Source organism: Rhinolophus hipposideros (assembly GCF_964194185.1).
Source record: "Rhinolophus hipposideros genome assembly, chromosome: 12".
Classification (NCBI taxonomy): domain Eukaryota; kingdom Metazoa; phylum Chordata; class Mammalia; order Chiroptera; family Rhinolophidae; genus Rhinolophus; species Rhinolophus hipposideros.
This window is the reverse complement of record NC_138058.1, coordinates 1,323,246-1,338,524: the sequence shown is the minus strand read 5'-3', so window position 1 is coordinate 1,338,524 and position 15,279 is coordinate 1,323,246. Positions and strand designations below refer to the sequence as shown.

Sequence of the window (15,279 nt, the reverse complement as noted above, 5' to 3'; positions counted from 1 at the left end):
GTCTTCCTTTCAATATTTCCTTTATCTTTGGGTAAAGAAAGAAGTCACTGGGGGCCAGAACAGGTGAGTACAGATGGTGTTCCAATACAGTTATTTGTTTACTGGCTAAAAACTCCCTCACAGACGGCGCTGTGTGAGCCGGTGTATTGTCATGATGCAAGGGCCATGAATTGTAGGCAAAAAGTTCAGGTCGTTTTCATCTAACTTATTCACGCAGACTTTTTGGCACTTCCAAATAGTAAACTTGGTTAAGTGTTCATCCAGTTGGTACAATTCATAATGAATAATCCCTCTGATATCAAAAAAGGTTAGCGACCTCAGTGCAACAAGTTTGCAAACTTAATTGTCAGATTTCATAAGTGGAATCATACAGTATTTGTCCTTTTGTGCCTGGTTTATTTCATTCAGCATAACGTCCTCAAGGTTCGTCCACATTCTATTGTGTGTTAGAATTTTCTTCCTTTTTAAGGCTGAGTAATATTCCATTGCATGTCTATACCCAATTTATCCATTCATCCCTCAGTGGACACTGGATTACTTACACCTTTTGGCTATTGTGAATGACACTGCAAGACCTTGGGCTCTCAGACCCCAGCCTCAGTTTTTTCCTGTATGATGAGCACACGGTGGGGCCAGTTGCCCACCACTCCCGTGGAAGCCCCCGTCAGATGGCTCAGCATCCCCACTCTACCCCAAACCTCACCCTCATCTCTCAAAGAAGGGGTCATACTCCTCTTTCGACTGCTTACTTTGTAGCTGCCACTTTCTGTCTTCATGATATATGTGGACATTGGCCACCAAGGGCAGGCTTCCTGTTCTAGGCATTTCTGGGATCCCACAGAGCTTTGGCGGAGGACTGGAGTCCTTTAATACCAGCGATCTCTACTTCGGTGTTGAGCTGGGAGTTGGGAAATGGCCAAAACCCAGTTCAAGCCAAAGTCAGAAGCACTTTGCTTACCCCGCCGAGCCCCCAGGAGCCTGCTGATGAGCAAGGAGGATTTCCCCAAGACGCGAGCTGTGCCTGTAGAGCACAAGGCAGCGGAGATTCCTGGATGTCCTGCCTCAGCCCTACTGTTAGGTAAGGAGCCTATTTTACGGTCCCAGAGCCTGGGGAAGGGAGAACATACTACAACTCCCAGAGGCCCTCGGGGTGCAGGGGGCGGCCCCTGCCCCTCGCGGAGACTGGGACCCACCAACCGAAGCTTGAGAGGGGCGGGGGCGGTTCCTGGGGTGGGGCGGGGCCGGGGCGGCGCGGGGCGGCGCGGCGACCAGTGCGCGGAGAGCGCGGGGTCCTGGAGCCGCGCGTGCGGAGGGCTCGGCGTGCGGCGGGAGCTCGCCGGGCCATGGGTAAGCGGCTCACGGCCAGCGGGGCGGGCAGTCCCCGGGGAGCGCGCGGCTGCGGCGCCGGGTCTCCTCCGATCTGCGGCCGTCGGCGCCGCTGCGGGGGGCGGAGCGGGGCCGGGGCGCCCTGCGGAACGCGGACGGGGACCCGGCCGGCCCGGGGCGCCAGCCGCCCGGGGCGCCAGCGCGTCCACCCGCGCGTGAGGGCAGGCCGGGTGTCGGCGCGCAGTCTTCGAAAAAAGAAAGACAAAAAGTTCTGGCGGCCAGGGGCTTCCCGGGCGTTTATATCGAAACTCTTCTCGCTGTCTCCCGACCGAGATGTACCGAGTCCTGCGCGCTCTGTCATCCCACTTCCTGCTGTGGTTTCAATCTCGAGCTGGCCTCAGCTAATTTGTTGTGACAGCTGTCCGCGGCCGCCCCCGCCCCCGCCCCCGCCGGCCCTCGTCGGCCCCCTGCCCCGTCTCCCCCCGCCCCGGCTGCCCCCCGCGGCCCCGTGGCCCGCCCCCGCCCCCCGCCCCCCGCCATCGCCCCCCGCCCCCGCCCCCGCCGGCCCTCGTCGGCCCCCTGCCCCGTCTCCCCCGCTCCGTCTCCCCGCGCCCCCGGCTGCCCCCCGCGGCCCCGTGGCCCGCCCCCGCCCCCCGCCATCGCCCCCCGCCCCCGCCCCCGCCGGCCCTCGTCGGCCCCCTGCCCCGTCTCCCCCGCTCCGTCTCCCCCCGCCCCGGCTGCCCCCCGCGGCCCCGTGGCCCGCCCCCGCCCTCCGCCATCGCCCCCCGCCCCCGCCCCCGCCGGCCCTCGTCGGCCCCCTGCCCCGTCTCCCCCGCTCCGTCTCCCCGCGCCCCCGGCTGCCCCCCGCGGCCCCGTGGCCCGCCCCCGCCCCCCGCCCCCCGCCATCGCCCCCCGCCCCCGCCCCCGCCGGCCCTCGTCGGCCCCCTGCCCCGTCTCCCCCGCTCCGTCTTCCCGCGCCCCCGGCTGCCCCCCGCGGCCCCGTGGCCCGCCCCCGCCCCCCGCCCCCCGCCATCGCCCCCCGCCCCCGCCCCCGCCGGCCCTCGTCGGCCCCCCGCCCCGTCTCCCCCCGCCCCGGCTGCCCCCCGCGGCCCCGTGGCCCGCCCCCGCCCCCCGCCCCCCGCCATCGCCCCCCGCCCCCGCCCCCGCCGGCCCTCGTCGGCCCCCTGCCCCGTCTCCCCCGCTCCGTCTTCCCGCGCCCCCGGCTGCCCCCCGCGGCCCCGTGGCCCGCCCCCGCCCCCCGCCCCCCGCCATCGCCCCCCGCCCTCTGGCCTCCGTCTGCCCTCCGCCCACGGCTGACCCGCGCCCCCGCCCCGTCTGCCCCGGCTTCTCAGAACCCGCCGCGCCGCCGGGAAGAGGCGCCGGTGTGGGGCGCGCTCCCCACCGCACCCGCCGTTTCCTGCAAGTGACGCTGCGCGGGTTTTGAAGAACTTGCTCGACGCACTTTGAAGAATCGCCGGTTCCTCTTTCCGCCGGGGTCGTGCTGGTTCTCGACGCTCAGCCGCTTGTCGTCCACGGTGCTCGTTCTCTGTCCTGTCGCCTCTCACTTTTTCTTCCCGGGCCTCCCCTCGTGTCCCCTGCCCACCCCCCTCTGCCCCGCGGCAGCAGGGGCGTCGCCGCCCTCCGCGCTCTGGTCCTCTCCCCTTTCCTCCGCCGCCCGCAGGGGAAAGGCGGCCGGGAGTGACGGGAGAAGCGCGGCCGGCGAGCGCCCTTCGCGGTCCCTCCGCGGTCCCTCCGCAGCATCCAGGGGCGCCGCCCCGCCGGGCCACCAGCGCCCTTCTGCGGGGTCGTGGGCGGGCGAGGAGGGGGCCGGGCCGAGGGGAGGGTGCCCGGCGCTCGTTGCCCCACCGGAGCACCGCCGTTGCGGGCGTCGAGGTCTCTGCTCCTGCAGCGCAGGGGAGGGGTGGGAGGTGGCTGCTGGAGGGTCGGGCCGAGTGGAGTTCCAAAGTCCTTACGATCCCGGGGACCCGTCAGCCCCGAGAACTTGGGAGTGGCGGAGGTAGAAAGGCCTCAGAGACTCGGTCCTTCCTTTGCTCTACAATCTGAGAACCTGGCGGGGAGACCACCAGGGTCCCACCCAGGGGGAGGGCAGGCCTCCCAGACCCCGCCCCGCCCCGTCCCTACGTTCCTGTGTCTCGTGAGAAGCTGGCGGGGGTAGTCCACACTCCTTGGAGAGACACCGTGGGGGGCGCTGGGAGGAGGGTGGAAGGCGCAGGGGCACTCGAGTGTCCCTGCAGGGGTCAGGCTGTGCCCCTCCTGTTGGGCCCGTCTTGGACAAGCCCCTGAGCGTGGCTTCTCCAGGTGCAATGGGAACACAAAGCATAGTTCCTGAGAGCACAGGAAACAGGACAGGGCTGGAGCTGCTACTTGCTATCAGATGTCACCCAGACTTAGCGGGGAGGGGCGTGGGGATGCGCCCCATCCTGGAGTACGCTGTCTGAGGACATGCCAGAGCCCCTAGGAGGGGCTGGAGTCGCAGAGGCCTGAGAGTGGGCGGTCTCACATTCGGTGCCTCGTACCCCACCTTTCTGTACTGTCAGGCTGTCATCCTGTCCCAGGTGCTCACAGACCCTGTCCCCCCATGCCCCAGCTGAGACACTGAGGCAGGGCTGTAGCAGGAGTGGCACCCTGAGCCTTCAGGGGTCCCATGTCCAGCTCATCTGTCCTCAGTGTTGGCTGGAGTGCAGCCACCCCGGAACCGCCCATCAGAGCGGGCTCCACATCGGGCAGCTGCTCCTGGGCCACAGGCCGCTTCAAAGGCTGCCTTTGTTTGGGCTCCAGCTGAAGTTAAGAGCAACTTAAGCCAAACACCACCTCAGGCGAGGGGGTGGGGCCGGCGGCTGGTTGTTATTGAGGCTGCTGTTACCATTAATGTGGCGATTGACACAGTGCTCCTAGTGGGTGACTTTTCATGAAAGGAAGTGTCACTTCTCATTGCCAAGAGTGAATGGGGTGCAGCGGGCAGAGAGAGAGAGAGAGAGGTGGTGCAGCATGGCACTGGGTCACTGACCGGCTGACCAGCTGAGTAGCCTTGAACTCGCCACAGCCCAAGCCCTTCTCTGGGCATCAGGAATGTCTGAGAGCCAGTGGGGCAAATGTTTATGGAGCACTGCTCCTGCTGTGCGCTGCTCTGGGCAGTGGGCATGGGGCAGCCGGCAGGACAGGCGGGCCTCAGTGCTTACCAGCTGCCTGCACACACGCACGCACTCAGTCACGCTCACGCACACACTCACACAACATACACACACACACATGCACTCGCTTACACACTCAGTCATACACCACAGTCTCACAACATACTGCCACTCGTACACACACTTACACACACACTCATGCAGTCACACACTCACACCCACATGCACACAGCTGTGGTTTGTGGGGGAAACCTTATTTCTTACTTGGTTCTGCTCAGCACGTTGGGCTCGTGGAGTCTAGTCTCCTTACAGGTGGGGACGCCGAGGTGCAGCAGCAGTGACCGACTTTAAGGGAACGTGACCTATGTGGCGTCAGAGCCCCCTCCCCACTGCTCCTGACTGCAGCCTGTCATCTGGAGGCAGGGCAGCCTCTTGTCAGCAGGTTCACGGGAGGGACGTGCTGAAAAGCGGAGACCCGCGCTCCTGAGCACAGATAAGGACCCTGAGTCTCCCTGCTCCCGTAAAGAGAACCTCTAGACCTTGGGGTTCTGTATGCTGGGACACTCTCACTGCTCTGGTTCTGAATCCCAGCTGTGACCTCAGGCAAGTTACCGGGCCTCTCAGAGCCTCCCGCAGTGTATCTGTAAAAAGGGAAAATTGCACCCACTGGGTTCCTGGCAAGACTGGGTGAGGCCGTGTGCAGGAATGCCTCATCCAAGGCCTGCAGGGCAGTGCCTTGAGTTGGTGGAGTGTATAGTGTGGAAAGGGGACAAGGGGACGGCCGCAGGATTAGTAGGTGGCAGGGAGCACCCTCTTTTGGAGTTAGGGACTGAAACTAACCTCTTTGTGGCTCTGGTTTTAGGGTCTGGGGCTAAGCTTGACTTGGACACGCCACAGAAGTGAACAGAAATCAGATCCTAGCACAGGAAGGGCCTTAAGCAGTCCGCTGCCCAGCACCCAACACGCCACTCGCTGCCCAGGAGGGACTGGGCCACAAGGGCCAGGGTTCATGTGGCCCAGCCACCAGCCTTCCTCTGTCTTGTCAGGGACTGTGAAGTAAGGGCATGTCAGGGTCTGTGGAGCCAAGTCCTACTGGGGATAATCAAGGCTTTTCTCGCGCTGTTATCCTGCTGTGTGAAACGCGAGGAATCGGCTCCACAGGAAGGACCCGGGACCTGTCAGGGCCATGTGTGGACCGCAGAGGGACACCTGAGTCCGAGTAGGCACATGGTCCTGGAAAGGGAGATGCCACACAGAAAGGTTTTATTTCTCCTCATAGTAATTTCTAGATTTAAACGCAATTCAATCAAAACCTCAGTGGTTTTTTTATTTTTCAAGGGGATGTGACAGACTTATCCTAAGATTCAGATGGCTTTTTTTTTTTAATTAATTTTATTGGGGTGACAATTGTTAGTAAATTTACATAGATTTCAGGTGTACAATTCTGTATTACATCGTCTATAAATCCCATTGTGTGTTCACCACCCAGAGCAGATGGCATTTTTTAAACAGAAGAGTAACGATGGGGACATGCCCTCTGGAGAGTAAGCTTTTAGAAAGCCACAAAAATTACAGAAGCCCCAGCATTCCACATGGATGGAACACAAGCGAAAGTCCAAACCCGTCCCAGATGTCCTCCTTAAAAGCCTTTAGATTGGGGAAAAGTAGCAATTCAAATTATTGGGGCAGGGGTCACTCAGTCAGTACTGGAACCACCTAACCCGTATGTGTGGGTGTGGTTAGGTCCTTATCTCTTACCGTATAGATTCCAGACAGATTCCAAGTAAACAATGGAACAGCAATTGCCATTATTATCATTACTGCTTCCTGGATGGAAAAAGTAATGTCTGAATGACATTCCTTTGGCGAGCAGAGGTTTTCATAATTGAATCTGCCTCCTCCGTTACAATAGGGCATCTGGGCTTTGTGCTCAGAGGGGTCTGTCCTCGTGGAGCAAGACAGTGATGCAGTGGCTCATGGCAGCCACTCAGGGCGGGTCTGTCCTGCCTCTGAGGGCTGAGTGTGGCTGGGAGACTGGGACAGCTGGGCCACAAGCCTCTTCGCTCCCCTGCGGAGTCAGAAGAGGGACCTGGGCCCGGGTCTCAGGCCCTGCATGGAAGCTGGGCAGGCTGGAGGGCTTGCCTATCACGGAAGGCAGGCGGTTTCCAACATTTTTCATGGCAGAAGCCTTTTTCCAAATGCAGATTTATTTCCCTAGAACTCTGATCTACAAATGAATGGGGAAGGAAGGGATTAGGGCCGCGGCCAGGCCTGCGGGCACCCAGGGGAAGGAGGGCCTGAGGTCTCCCAGCCGCCACCTAAGGCTGTGGCAGCGGGCTCGGAAGGCCCTGCCAGGACACCCAGCACGCTGGCCCTGGTCTGGAGAGAATGGAGGCCAAGTTCATGTGGGGACTCAGCTGGACACAGAGGTAAAGAGAGGGTGTTCCTTTGTGGCTCTCGGCAGGCTCTGTCGGGGGTTAAGCAGCTCAGACTGGTGACCTCCTTTCCAGGTAAGCGGAGCACCTGACTCCAGGAGACCTTCCCTGAGTGTGGCCCAAGCAGAGCATGCCAGCTCTAGGACCCAGCAGAAGGCACTATGGGTCCTCTGGCTCGGTGGCTTTCAACCTGGCTGCCTTCTGGGATCCCTTGGGGAGCTTCAGTCTCAGATGCCCCTTGACTCCAACTCAGGTGGGGGTGGGAAGACAATTATCAGTGTCTTTAAAATGCTCCCCATGTGATTTTAATGGGCCCTAGTCCAAGCACCTATTTGTCTGAGGCCCAAGGGCAGCCACTTGCCAGGGTCACATAGCAAATTTGCAGGGGCTCCAGTGAGAAGCCCAGGTCACAGAACAGATGGAGAGAGTCCTTCAAAGCTGAGGATCTGAGCCAGCAGGAAAGAAGGGAGGTATGTGACAGCGGGAGAAGGAGAACAGCTGGTGGTAGCGGGTGCCCCTATGACCCAGAAGACTTCAGCACTTCTTGGACAGTTAGTAGAGGACTCCAGGGTTTTCTCTCCCATTTCACAGAAAGGAAGACTGAGCAGAGTTTGGGGATTCATTTGTCAGTGCCCAGTTGTTTTTGGAGCTCAGCCATGTCTCTGGTGGGTGGTCAGGAGTCAGCCTGATAGGGCGGCCGAGTCTCTTCTGTGACAAGCTTTAGGACTGGTTTGTCTTCCAGGCATATTTAGACTTTTCCTCCAGGCTTTGCAAACGTTGGCAGTAACCACAGTGGCCACAGTGGTGGTGAGGCCAGGCCACTGGACTGGGGGTCAGACACACCTTGTTCTGAACCCTGGTCCCCCAGGGAGGCAAGAACACCACTTCTCTGGCTTTAGTTTACCCCTCGTTAACATACATGCACGAGAGAGCTGAGGCCCGTGCAGTGTGAATTACTGGAGGCTTAGTGGCGCTTATGTGAACAGCTACCAAAGGGGACAACAGGTTCTAACAGCATGTGCTTCTGGGTGCCACTGGCTTCGTGGGTATGTTACCCTTAAGGAGATTCTTTTTCTGTCTGGCACGGGGTGGGGAACCTCACAGGTTCCCAGCAGTAAGGATTTCCTGAGCTGGAGCGAACCAGCACTATGGGGCACTTCATAATAGATTAATTAAAAAAAAAAAGAAAAAAAGAAAAAGAAAAAGTGCTCAAATGACGAAGCTTCCTGGTCTGGGATCTGCTGCCAGCCTGCCGCAGGCCCGAGGCACCGTCTGTGGCCATGTTTTTGTCAGTGACAGGGGTATTGCGTTTTTGCAAGCATCAGCTCTTGGCTGCCCTGGATGAAGTATGGCCCCTGGCTCCTCCCTGCGTTCACACTTACCAGGCAGATGAGCCACAAGGATGTCAGAAGGGCCGTGAGGAGACCAGAGAGAGAGGCAGGAGCGCTGTGCTTAGCTGGGGACTGGGGAGGGCCACCCAGAAGAATCGATTGTCAGGTGGGACCTGAAGGGTCACCAGGACCCTTGCAGGCGAGGGGAGCAAGGGGCAGCATGGACTGTGCAGACACTCAGGGAAAGGTCGGCTAGGTCCCAGATGGAAACTATGCTCAGTTATTCCGGGAGGACCTAAGGTCCAAGCCCCACTGCAGTGCGTGGGGGCCCACGAGCATGGCAACCTCAGCAGCTTTCCCCGTTTGGGTGAGCTACTGTGAAGACTTCCTGCGTGAATGTGGGCAGCTTTTGGAGACAGCATTTCCCTGAGCGCCACGGCCCCAACTCCAGCCTTTTCTGACTTGACCCCAAGCTTGTTTAGGGTTTCCTTCAGAGACGTGGGAGACGGCTGGAACAGAGGAAGATCCACCAGGCAGGGCCTGGTGGGGGTGACGTGGGGAGAGCAGAGGGTCAGCTCTCCGGGGGCGCCCACATGTGTGCTTACAGGGCCTCCTGCCTGGGCAGAGGACACCATTCAGACCTGCCGCCTCTCTCCACGGAGCCTTTCCCTGCCTGTGGTTTCATGTGTCCTCTGCCTCCTCTCCCTCTTCTTCCTCCTCGCAGCACCTCCTGTCAAAGGGAAAAGGAAGCAGTCAGAGGGGGGTGACACCCTAGACCCACCCGTGTCCCCTCAACCTGATGGTGAGGACAGCAGCAGCCAGAGCCCCATCCAGCTGGAGGTGAGTTGGGCAACCCCCCAGGGATCTCTCCTGGTGAACTTGGAGACCCTAAGCCCTCGGGAGGGAGGTTGGTGCCCTCCTGCATCCTGCAGAGCCGGGAGGTGTGTCCTGCGTCCTGCACTGGCAGGTGTGGAAGCGACCAGGCCGGAGGGCCTGCCCTCCCCAGGGCACGGCTGGCAGACCTCGCTTTCATAGCTGAAGCCTTTATCAAACGAAGATTACCTGGAAGCCTGATCAGACGAGACCCACAGAAGCACCATTCTATGATGCAAAACGGCATTTACGCCCATCCGCCTGTGGACGTGAAAGTCACTCTGAGGCCCACGAGGCCGTTGGGCTGAGCGCAGTCTGAAGAAGAGCCGTGGGTGACACAGCAGAGCGGTGTCATTTTGGCCGTTTGCTTGGGTGGCACAGTCTGGAGTCACAATCCCACTTTATGTAGACAAGTAGTCGCAGGTGGTCACAGTCCTTGAGGGCCTGCGTGGAGGTCAGAGAAGAGGAACAGAAGTGCAGGTTCATGTGAAGAGCGGCAGTTGTCGCCTTACTTCTGAGGCCGGCCCCAGCCCAGGGCCTCAGTCTCCAGTATGTTACAGTGTCGTAGGGAACGTGAGCGTACATGTTTATTGTCAGCAGAGGTTGGATAAGTCAAAAAATTGCTGACACGGCACTTGAGTAGCCTATTTAGGGAACCCAGGGCTCTCTGAGCTGTTCTTGGCCCAGATGGTTCCATCCTTCTGGTGTTTGGGGCCTCCCAGCCGGGGCCTGGGAGCTGTCTGTCTCCCGAACCCTCAACCCCTGCCTGACCACCCCCTCTGCCCTGAACCCCCAGCCAGATGAGCAGCATCCATAAAACTGCCCGTCTGGGAGCAGAAACCCAAGCCCCGTGTGTCCGACAAGTGCACCAGGAGCCCAGGACACGGCTCCACCTCCCTGAGTTCGGCCCTCAGATGGGCAGGTCAGGGAGGCAGGCCGCCATGTCAAAGGTGCGGTGGGCGCAGGCCCGGCCGAGTGGCCCCACAGTGCCAGGAAGCACCGAGCACTTTTGTTCCTTCAGCTTTTAGCACAGGGCACACTGAGCCTGCCACCAGGAACTCAGTCTGGTGGGGAGTTGAGACACAGGTGTCACAGATGCAGAGCACGGTAAAGAAGTGATCTGCGCCTGGAGAGAGAGGCCTGGGGAAGGCATGGGGCTGCTCCTGTGGCCGTCTCTGGAGCCAGGCCTCTGTGGACCCTGACATTGGGGTTCTGGGCGCTAATAGGTGACCACTGTGTCTTTCTGATGCCAGGACAACACTCCAGGCCAGAGCAGTAGACTGGGTGCTGGAGGCCTGCTCTCTCCTGGGGGAGCCTGGGGTTGGGGGTCACGCACCTCATGCCTCCCCAGCCAGTGGCACTGCCTGCCCCCTGCCACTCAGCAGCTGCGGGCTGCTCCCAATGCCTCCTGTTCTTTCCCCAGGACCCCCCTGAGGCAGGCGGGGAGCGGGAGGAGGAACAGGCCTTCCTGGTCAGCCTCTACAAGTTCATGAAGGAGCGACACACGCCCATCGAGAGGGTGCCCCATCTTGGCTTCAAGCAGAGTGCGTCCTTGGGGTGCAGGCAGGGAGGAGGGCCCAGCAGGGGACCCCACCAGGCAGGGCACTGGGGCAGGCACTTCTGCTCTGGGTGACCTTGACACCAGCCCACAGGGGTTGCACATAGAAACAGGACACTGGGGCCGGCACTTCTGCTCTGGGTGACCCTGACACCAGCCCACAGGGGTTGCACATAGAAACGGTATCCCCTTCCAGGTACTGGGCTGGCAGTGGGCGGGGCTGGATTTCCATCCTCACCAGCCACTGGGCCACCAGTGCATGGGGCCCAGCCCGCCGTCCATTGCAGTGGCCCTGGTTCTGAGTGCGCCTGACAGGACCATGGAAACAGGCTGCTTGCTGGCTGGCCCGTCCTCCCACAGACGGACAGCGGACCTGCCTTCTCTTTTGCAGTTAACCTGTGGAAGATCTACAAGGCAGTGGAGAAGCTGGGGGCCTATGAGATGGTAAGGAAGGCAGCTGAGTCCGCACTGGGCTGCATCTCCCAGTGCATTCCCACTGGGCCCAGGGAGGCTGGGGAAGAGAGTGAGCCCAACGGGGCTGCCCTGGCCTCCAGACAGGCGGAGGGGGAGGGGCCGGCCTTGCCCGCTGGTACTTTGCTGCTCGAAGCAAGTTTTCCTCTCTTCCCCATCTGTTCTGCCTACCCTGGGTTGGGAAAACTGCTTGGGCCAGCAGTCCGGTGGCCCTGGGGAGGGAGAACTGGCCCACAGCCAGATGAGTCCCCTCTAACCTCCCCGGCCCCACTGCTGGAGAAACAGCTGTAAAACTGCCAGCCCTGCCGAGCGGGGACCCTGCTGCCAGGGGGTGCACCCTCACGTGGTGCCTTTGCAGGTGACCGGCCGCCGTCTCTGGAAGAACGTGTATGACGAGCTGGGGGGCAGCCCGGGCAGCACCAGCGCGGCCACGTGCACGCGCCGCCATTACGAGAGGTGCGGCTAGGGCCAGGTTACAGGACACCTGGGCCGTCACCTCCCAGGGGTGGGCAGAGCTGCAAAGGGTCTGGGAGTAGCGTGCGGGAGAATGTATGTGAGTGTACAGGGATGGGGCGGGACGAGCGGCGGGGTGCGGCCGAGCACAATGCTCACCGTGGCCAGAGCGCTGGTGGGGCGGCCAAGCTGCAGGCCTCCTGGACAAGATGAGGCGCGTGGCCCTGGCTGTGGACTGTCGTGCCCTGTCCGCAGCGTATCCGCGGTTGAAGGGAGGAGGCGGGAGGGGCAGCTGTGCCTTCCAGCCCGGCCTACTGTAGACGTGCGGCTCCTCCCCAGGCTGGTCCTCCCATATGTGCGGCACCTGAAGGGGGAGGATGACAAGCCACTGCCCCCCTCCAAGCCTAGGAAGCAATACAAGATGGCCAAGGAGCCTCGGGGAGATGACAGGGCTGCTGAGAGGCCGAAGAAGGCCAAGGAGGAGAAGCTGGTGGGCCAGGTAAGTGCCGAGCCCAGCCAGGCCGCCAGCTGACCCTGGGCTTCCATCCCCTGCCGCTCATAGCTGCCCCCGCCTGTTGTCACCGCAGCATGGACACAGAGCTCCCTGCCCAGAGCACTCAGAACCTGTTGCGCTAATTGTCCACTATTTGAGGGCCCATGTGGGGTCTGAATGCCAGGCTACACCCCATTCTCTAGGCCCTGTGTCCTGATACCAGGCTGTGTCCATTCAGAGGACCTTTTGAAAATTTTGCCCAAAAGGCACTGGAAGGGCTAGCAGAGTCTCCTGGGTACCTACCTGGCTCTGCTGTCCCCAAGTCCCCTGGTCAGAATGCATGCGTCATGCCGAGACCTGAAGCCTGGCCTTTCCTCATTCTAGATCATGCCAGGAAAGGCGAAGACAGATGTTGACCTGGCGAGGCCCCCGAGCCAGGATCCCCAGGATGGCATGGAGCAGCTGGGCCCAGCCCCTGGGTCCTCTCTGCCCTTTGTGGGTGCCAGCAGCTGTCCTGAGGCCTACAAGCGGCTCCTCTCTAGCTTCTACTGCAAAGGGACACATGGCATCATGTCACCACTGGCCAAAAAGAAGCTCCTGGCCCAGGTGAGCAAGGCAGAGGCCTTGCGATGCCAGGAGGAGGGCTGTCGCCACGGGGCAGGCAGTCCTAATGGGGAGCCCCAGGCGTCCCCAGCTGCTTGCCTCCTGGAGAGTCCTCACAGCCCAGGAGGGCCGCCCGAGAACCGCAGGCACCATCTGGCCCCTCAGGAGGGACCCCAGGCACCTGGTGGCAGCCTCAGGGAGGAGGCTCAGGCGAGCTCCCACCCACCAGCCCCCATCTTCACGGGCTGTTTCCACGCCTACCCCACCAAGGTGCTGAAGCCCATCAGCCAGCACCCCCGGGACTTCTTCCCTCATCTCAAAGATGGGATGCTCTTGGGGCCCCCTGGCCAAGCGGAGGGGCTGCCAGTCAAAGAGCCACCGCTGGTGTGGGGTGGGGACATAAACCGCCCCTCTGCATTCCACAAAGGCGGCACCAGAAAGGGCAGCCTCTACCCCAAGCCCAAAGCCTGCTGGGTGACCCCCATGGCCAAGGTCCCTGCCGAGAGCCCCATGCCCCTGCCCACCTTCCCTAGCAGCTCGGGCCTCAGCAAGCGCGGACGGGAGGAAGAGGGCTTTGCCCCTGGTGGCAAAAAAATGCGGGCAGTGTCTCCCTTTCGCAAGGAGATGGATACCAAGGAGTGTGGGGCCAAGTCGGTGGGGCCCGGCTTGGCCGTCTCCTGCCTGCTGGGCCCGGCCCTGGGGCCTGGCTTCCCGGATGCCTACAGGGGCACCATGCTGCGCTGCCCACTGAACTTTGCCGGCACCCCAGACCCCTTAAAGGGCCAGGCCTCACTCCCCTTCAGCCCCCTGATCATCCCAGCCTTCCCGACTCACTTCCTGGCTGCCACAGCCCCCTCGCCCATGGCCGCTGGCCTGATGCACTTGCCCCCAGCACCCTTCGACAGTGCCCTCCGCCACAGACTCTGCCCGGCCTCGTCTGCATGGCACGTGCCACCTGCCACAACCTATACAGCTCCCCGCTTCTCTTTCCACCTCAATACCAAGCTGTAGGTTGGAGCCTACAGCACTGCTGTGCTGTGCTGCATTCTGGAGGGTCTCGTGTGGCCCGAGGTGGGGGCACTGCCAGGGGGCTCTGGGCCCAAGCCCGTTCCGCAGGAGAGCTCGGCTGTGCCTGACATAGGAATGGGCCCTGGCGGGCAGCCTGACAGGGAGGTCGCGGGAAGACGGGGCTTGTCTCAAGGTTGCAGCCTGCGCCTGGGAGCTGGGGGCCTGGTCAGAAGGCCTTGGGAGGAGGGGGCAGGGCTCGCAGCTGGGGCCCTGAACTGGGGCCAGGGACTGGGTGAGGGGCTGAGAAGACGGACAGCAGCTTAAGGCATCCAGGTGTCCACAGAAAAACCCAATAAAAGGTGTGAACCCACTCATCCCTGAGGTGTGATGGTGTGACTGTGAGGGCCCGCCAGGCGTGGACATGCTTGTGGGTGGGGCTACCAGTGGGGTGGCCCAGCACCCACTGGGATCGGAATGCTGCCCCCCCCCGCCCCCCCGAAGAACGAGACACAATGCAGAACAGCCTGTGCTCCTGCTTGCGGTTGTGACGTCCGTCCTGTGCCTTCAGTCCGTTTTCCAGGTGGAGCCTCGGGACAACTGCCTGTTACTTTCCTCATTGTCCGTGGCCTGAGGCTCAGAGGTCCAGTGACACCCAGGTTTCCCCAGCAGGTAAGTGGCAGAGCAGAGGGGAGACTGCAGCATTGGGAGCTAAGCCACAGGACCCGGACACAGGGATACGCCGCTAGCTTAGCGCTCTGGGGTCTGAGGTGCCAGTGGGAAGCCTGAATCGGCCTGTCCTGGGGTGATGCGGTTGAGTCCTCCTTGAGCCCCCCAACCGCCCTCACTTGCCTGCCAACACCGGTGGGCCAGGAGATTCCTATGGGGGGGGGGGTGGGCACCTGGAGGGAAGGGGGTGAAGGGGCCGGAATCAGCCTGGGCGTCTGTGCTGTTCCAGGTCTGGGTGCCCCAGGGGCTCCGGCACACCCTGCAGCCTAAAATCCCCTTCCGGGGACTCGGGGGAGCAGTGGGGAGGGAGGGACTCCGGGCGCCTTTCAGAGGCATCACCCCCCACCCCCTGCCAGGCTGCTGTTCCCAGAATCCGGGCACAGCCACCCGTGGAGCTGCACATGTTCCTGGAAAGGCAGTGCCACTAATTGGCCAGGTGGATGCTGGGTGGCAGGCGTGGGGCCACTGGAACTCACCCTGTCCTCTGGGATGCTCATGACCTCAGGCCACACGAGGGGCAATTAGTGTAACCTCCCCCCACCACACACACACAAACAACATGTGAGCAGGCCAGAGACATCTTGCTTACCCAAGGCCACCTCTGAGTATGACAGAACCCAGACCAGGTCACATACGTCTAGCACCAGGGTGTGGGGCTGCCAGGTTTGAGGGCATCCACTCCAGCCTTCAGCTGGAGCAGCGCGGGTAAGCACAGGTGAGATAGCTACCCTCCGACCTGGGGCCTGTGAGGGGGGAAGTCAGAGTGGTGGTCATTGCTGTTGGCAAACTGTCAGGCTCCTGACGGGCGGCGGGAGGGTGCGGGGGCGGTGTCTCTCAATTCCCCACCCTA

The 15,279-nt window shown here is 61.6% G+C and overlaps 1 protein-coding gene across 4 annotated transcripts; it reads left to right on the top strand.

The window, feature by feature from the left end:
• Positions 1-1,243: 1,243 nt before the first annotated feature.
• Positions 1,244-14,078, top strand: ARID5A (AT-rich interaction domain 5A). Of its 4 annotated transcripts, XM_081067851.1 has the most exons (8): positions 1,244-1,347; positions 2,679-2,861; positions 8,969-9,084; positions 10,541-10,661; positions 11,067-11,119; positions 11,505-11,602; positions 11,939-12,098; positions 12,477-14,078. In XM_081067851.1, the coding sequence occupies exons 4-8, from the start codon at positions 10,607-10,609 to the stop codon at positions 13,704-13,706; spliced, it is 1,596 nt and encodes a 531-aa protein (XP_080923977.1). In that variant the 5' UTR covers positions 1,244-1,347; positions 2,679-2,861; positions 8,969-9,084; positions 10,541-10,606; the 3' UTR covers positions 13,707-14,078. The 4 variants fall into 4 exon arrangements, with proteins under 4 accessions (XP_080923977.1, XP_080923976.1, XP_080923979.1 ...); XM_081067850.1 differs by lacking the exon at positions 2,679-2,861 and having other exon boundaries at positions 1,246-1,347; positions 12,477-14,076; XM_081067852.1 differs by lacking the exons at positions 1,244-1,347; positions 2,679-2,861 and adding an exon at positions 6,541-6,988 and having other exon boundaries at positions 12,477-14,076.
• Positions 14,079-15,279: the final 1,201 nt, after the last annotated feature.

Excerpts from the sequence above, each read along its gene's own strand:
- ARID5A (XM_081067850.1), top strand. Across the intron at positions 10,662-11,066 it reads CCATCTTGGCTTCAAGCAGA|TTAACCTGTGGAAGATCTAC; the intron begins GTGCGTCCTTGG and ends TCTCTTTTGCAG. Across the intron at positions 12,099-12,476 it reads AGGAGAAGCTGGTGGGCCAG|ATCATGCCAGGAAAGGCGAA; the intron begins GTAAGTGCCGAG and ends TCCTCATTCTAG.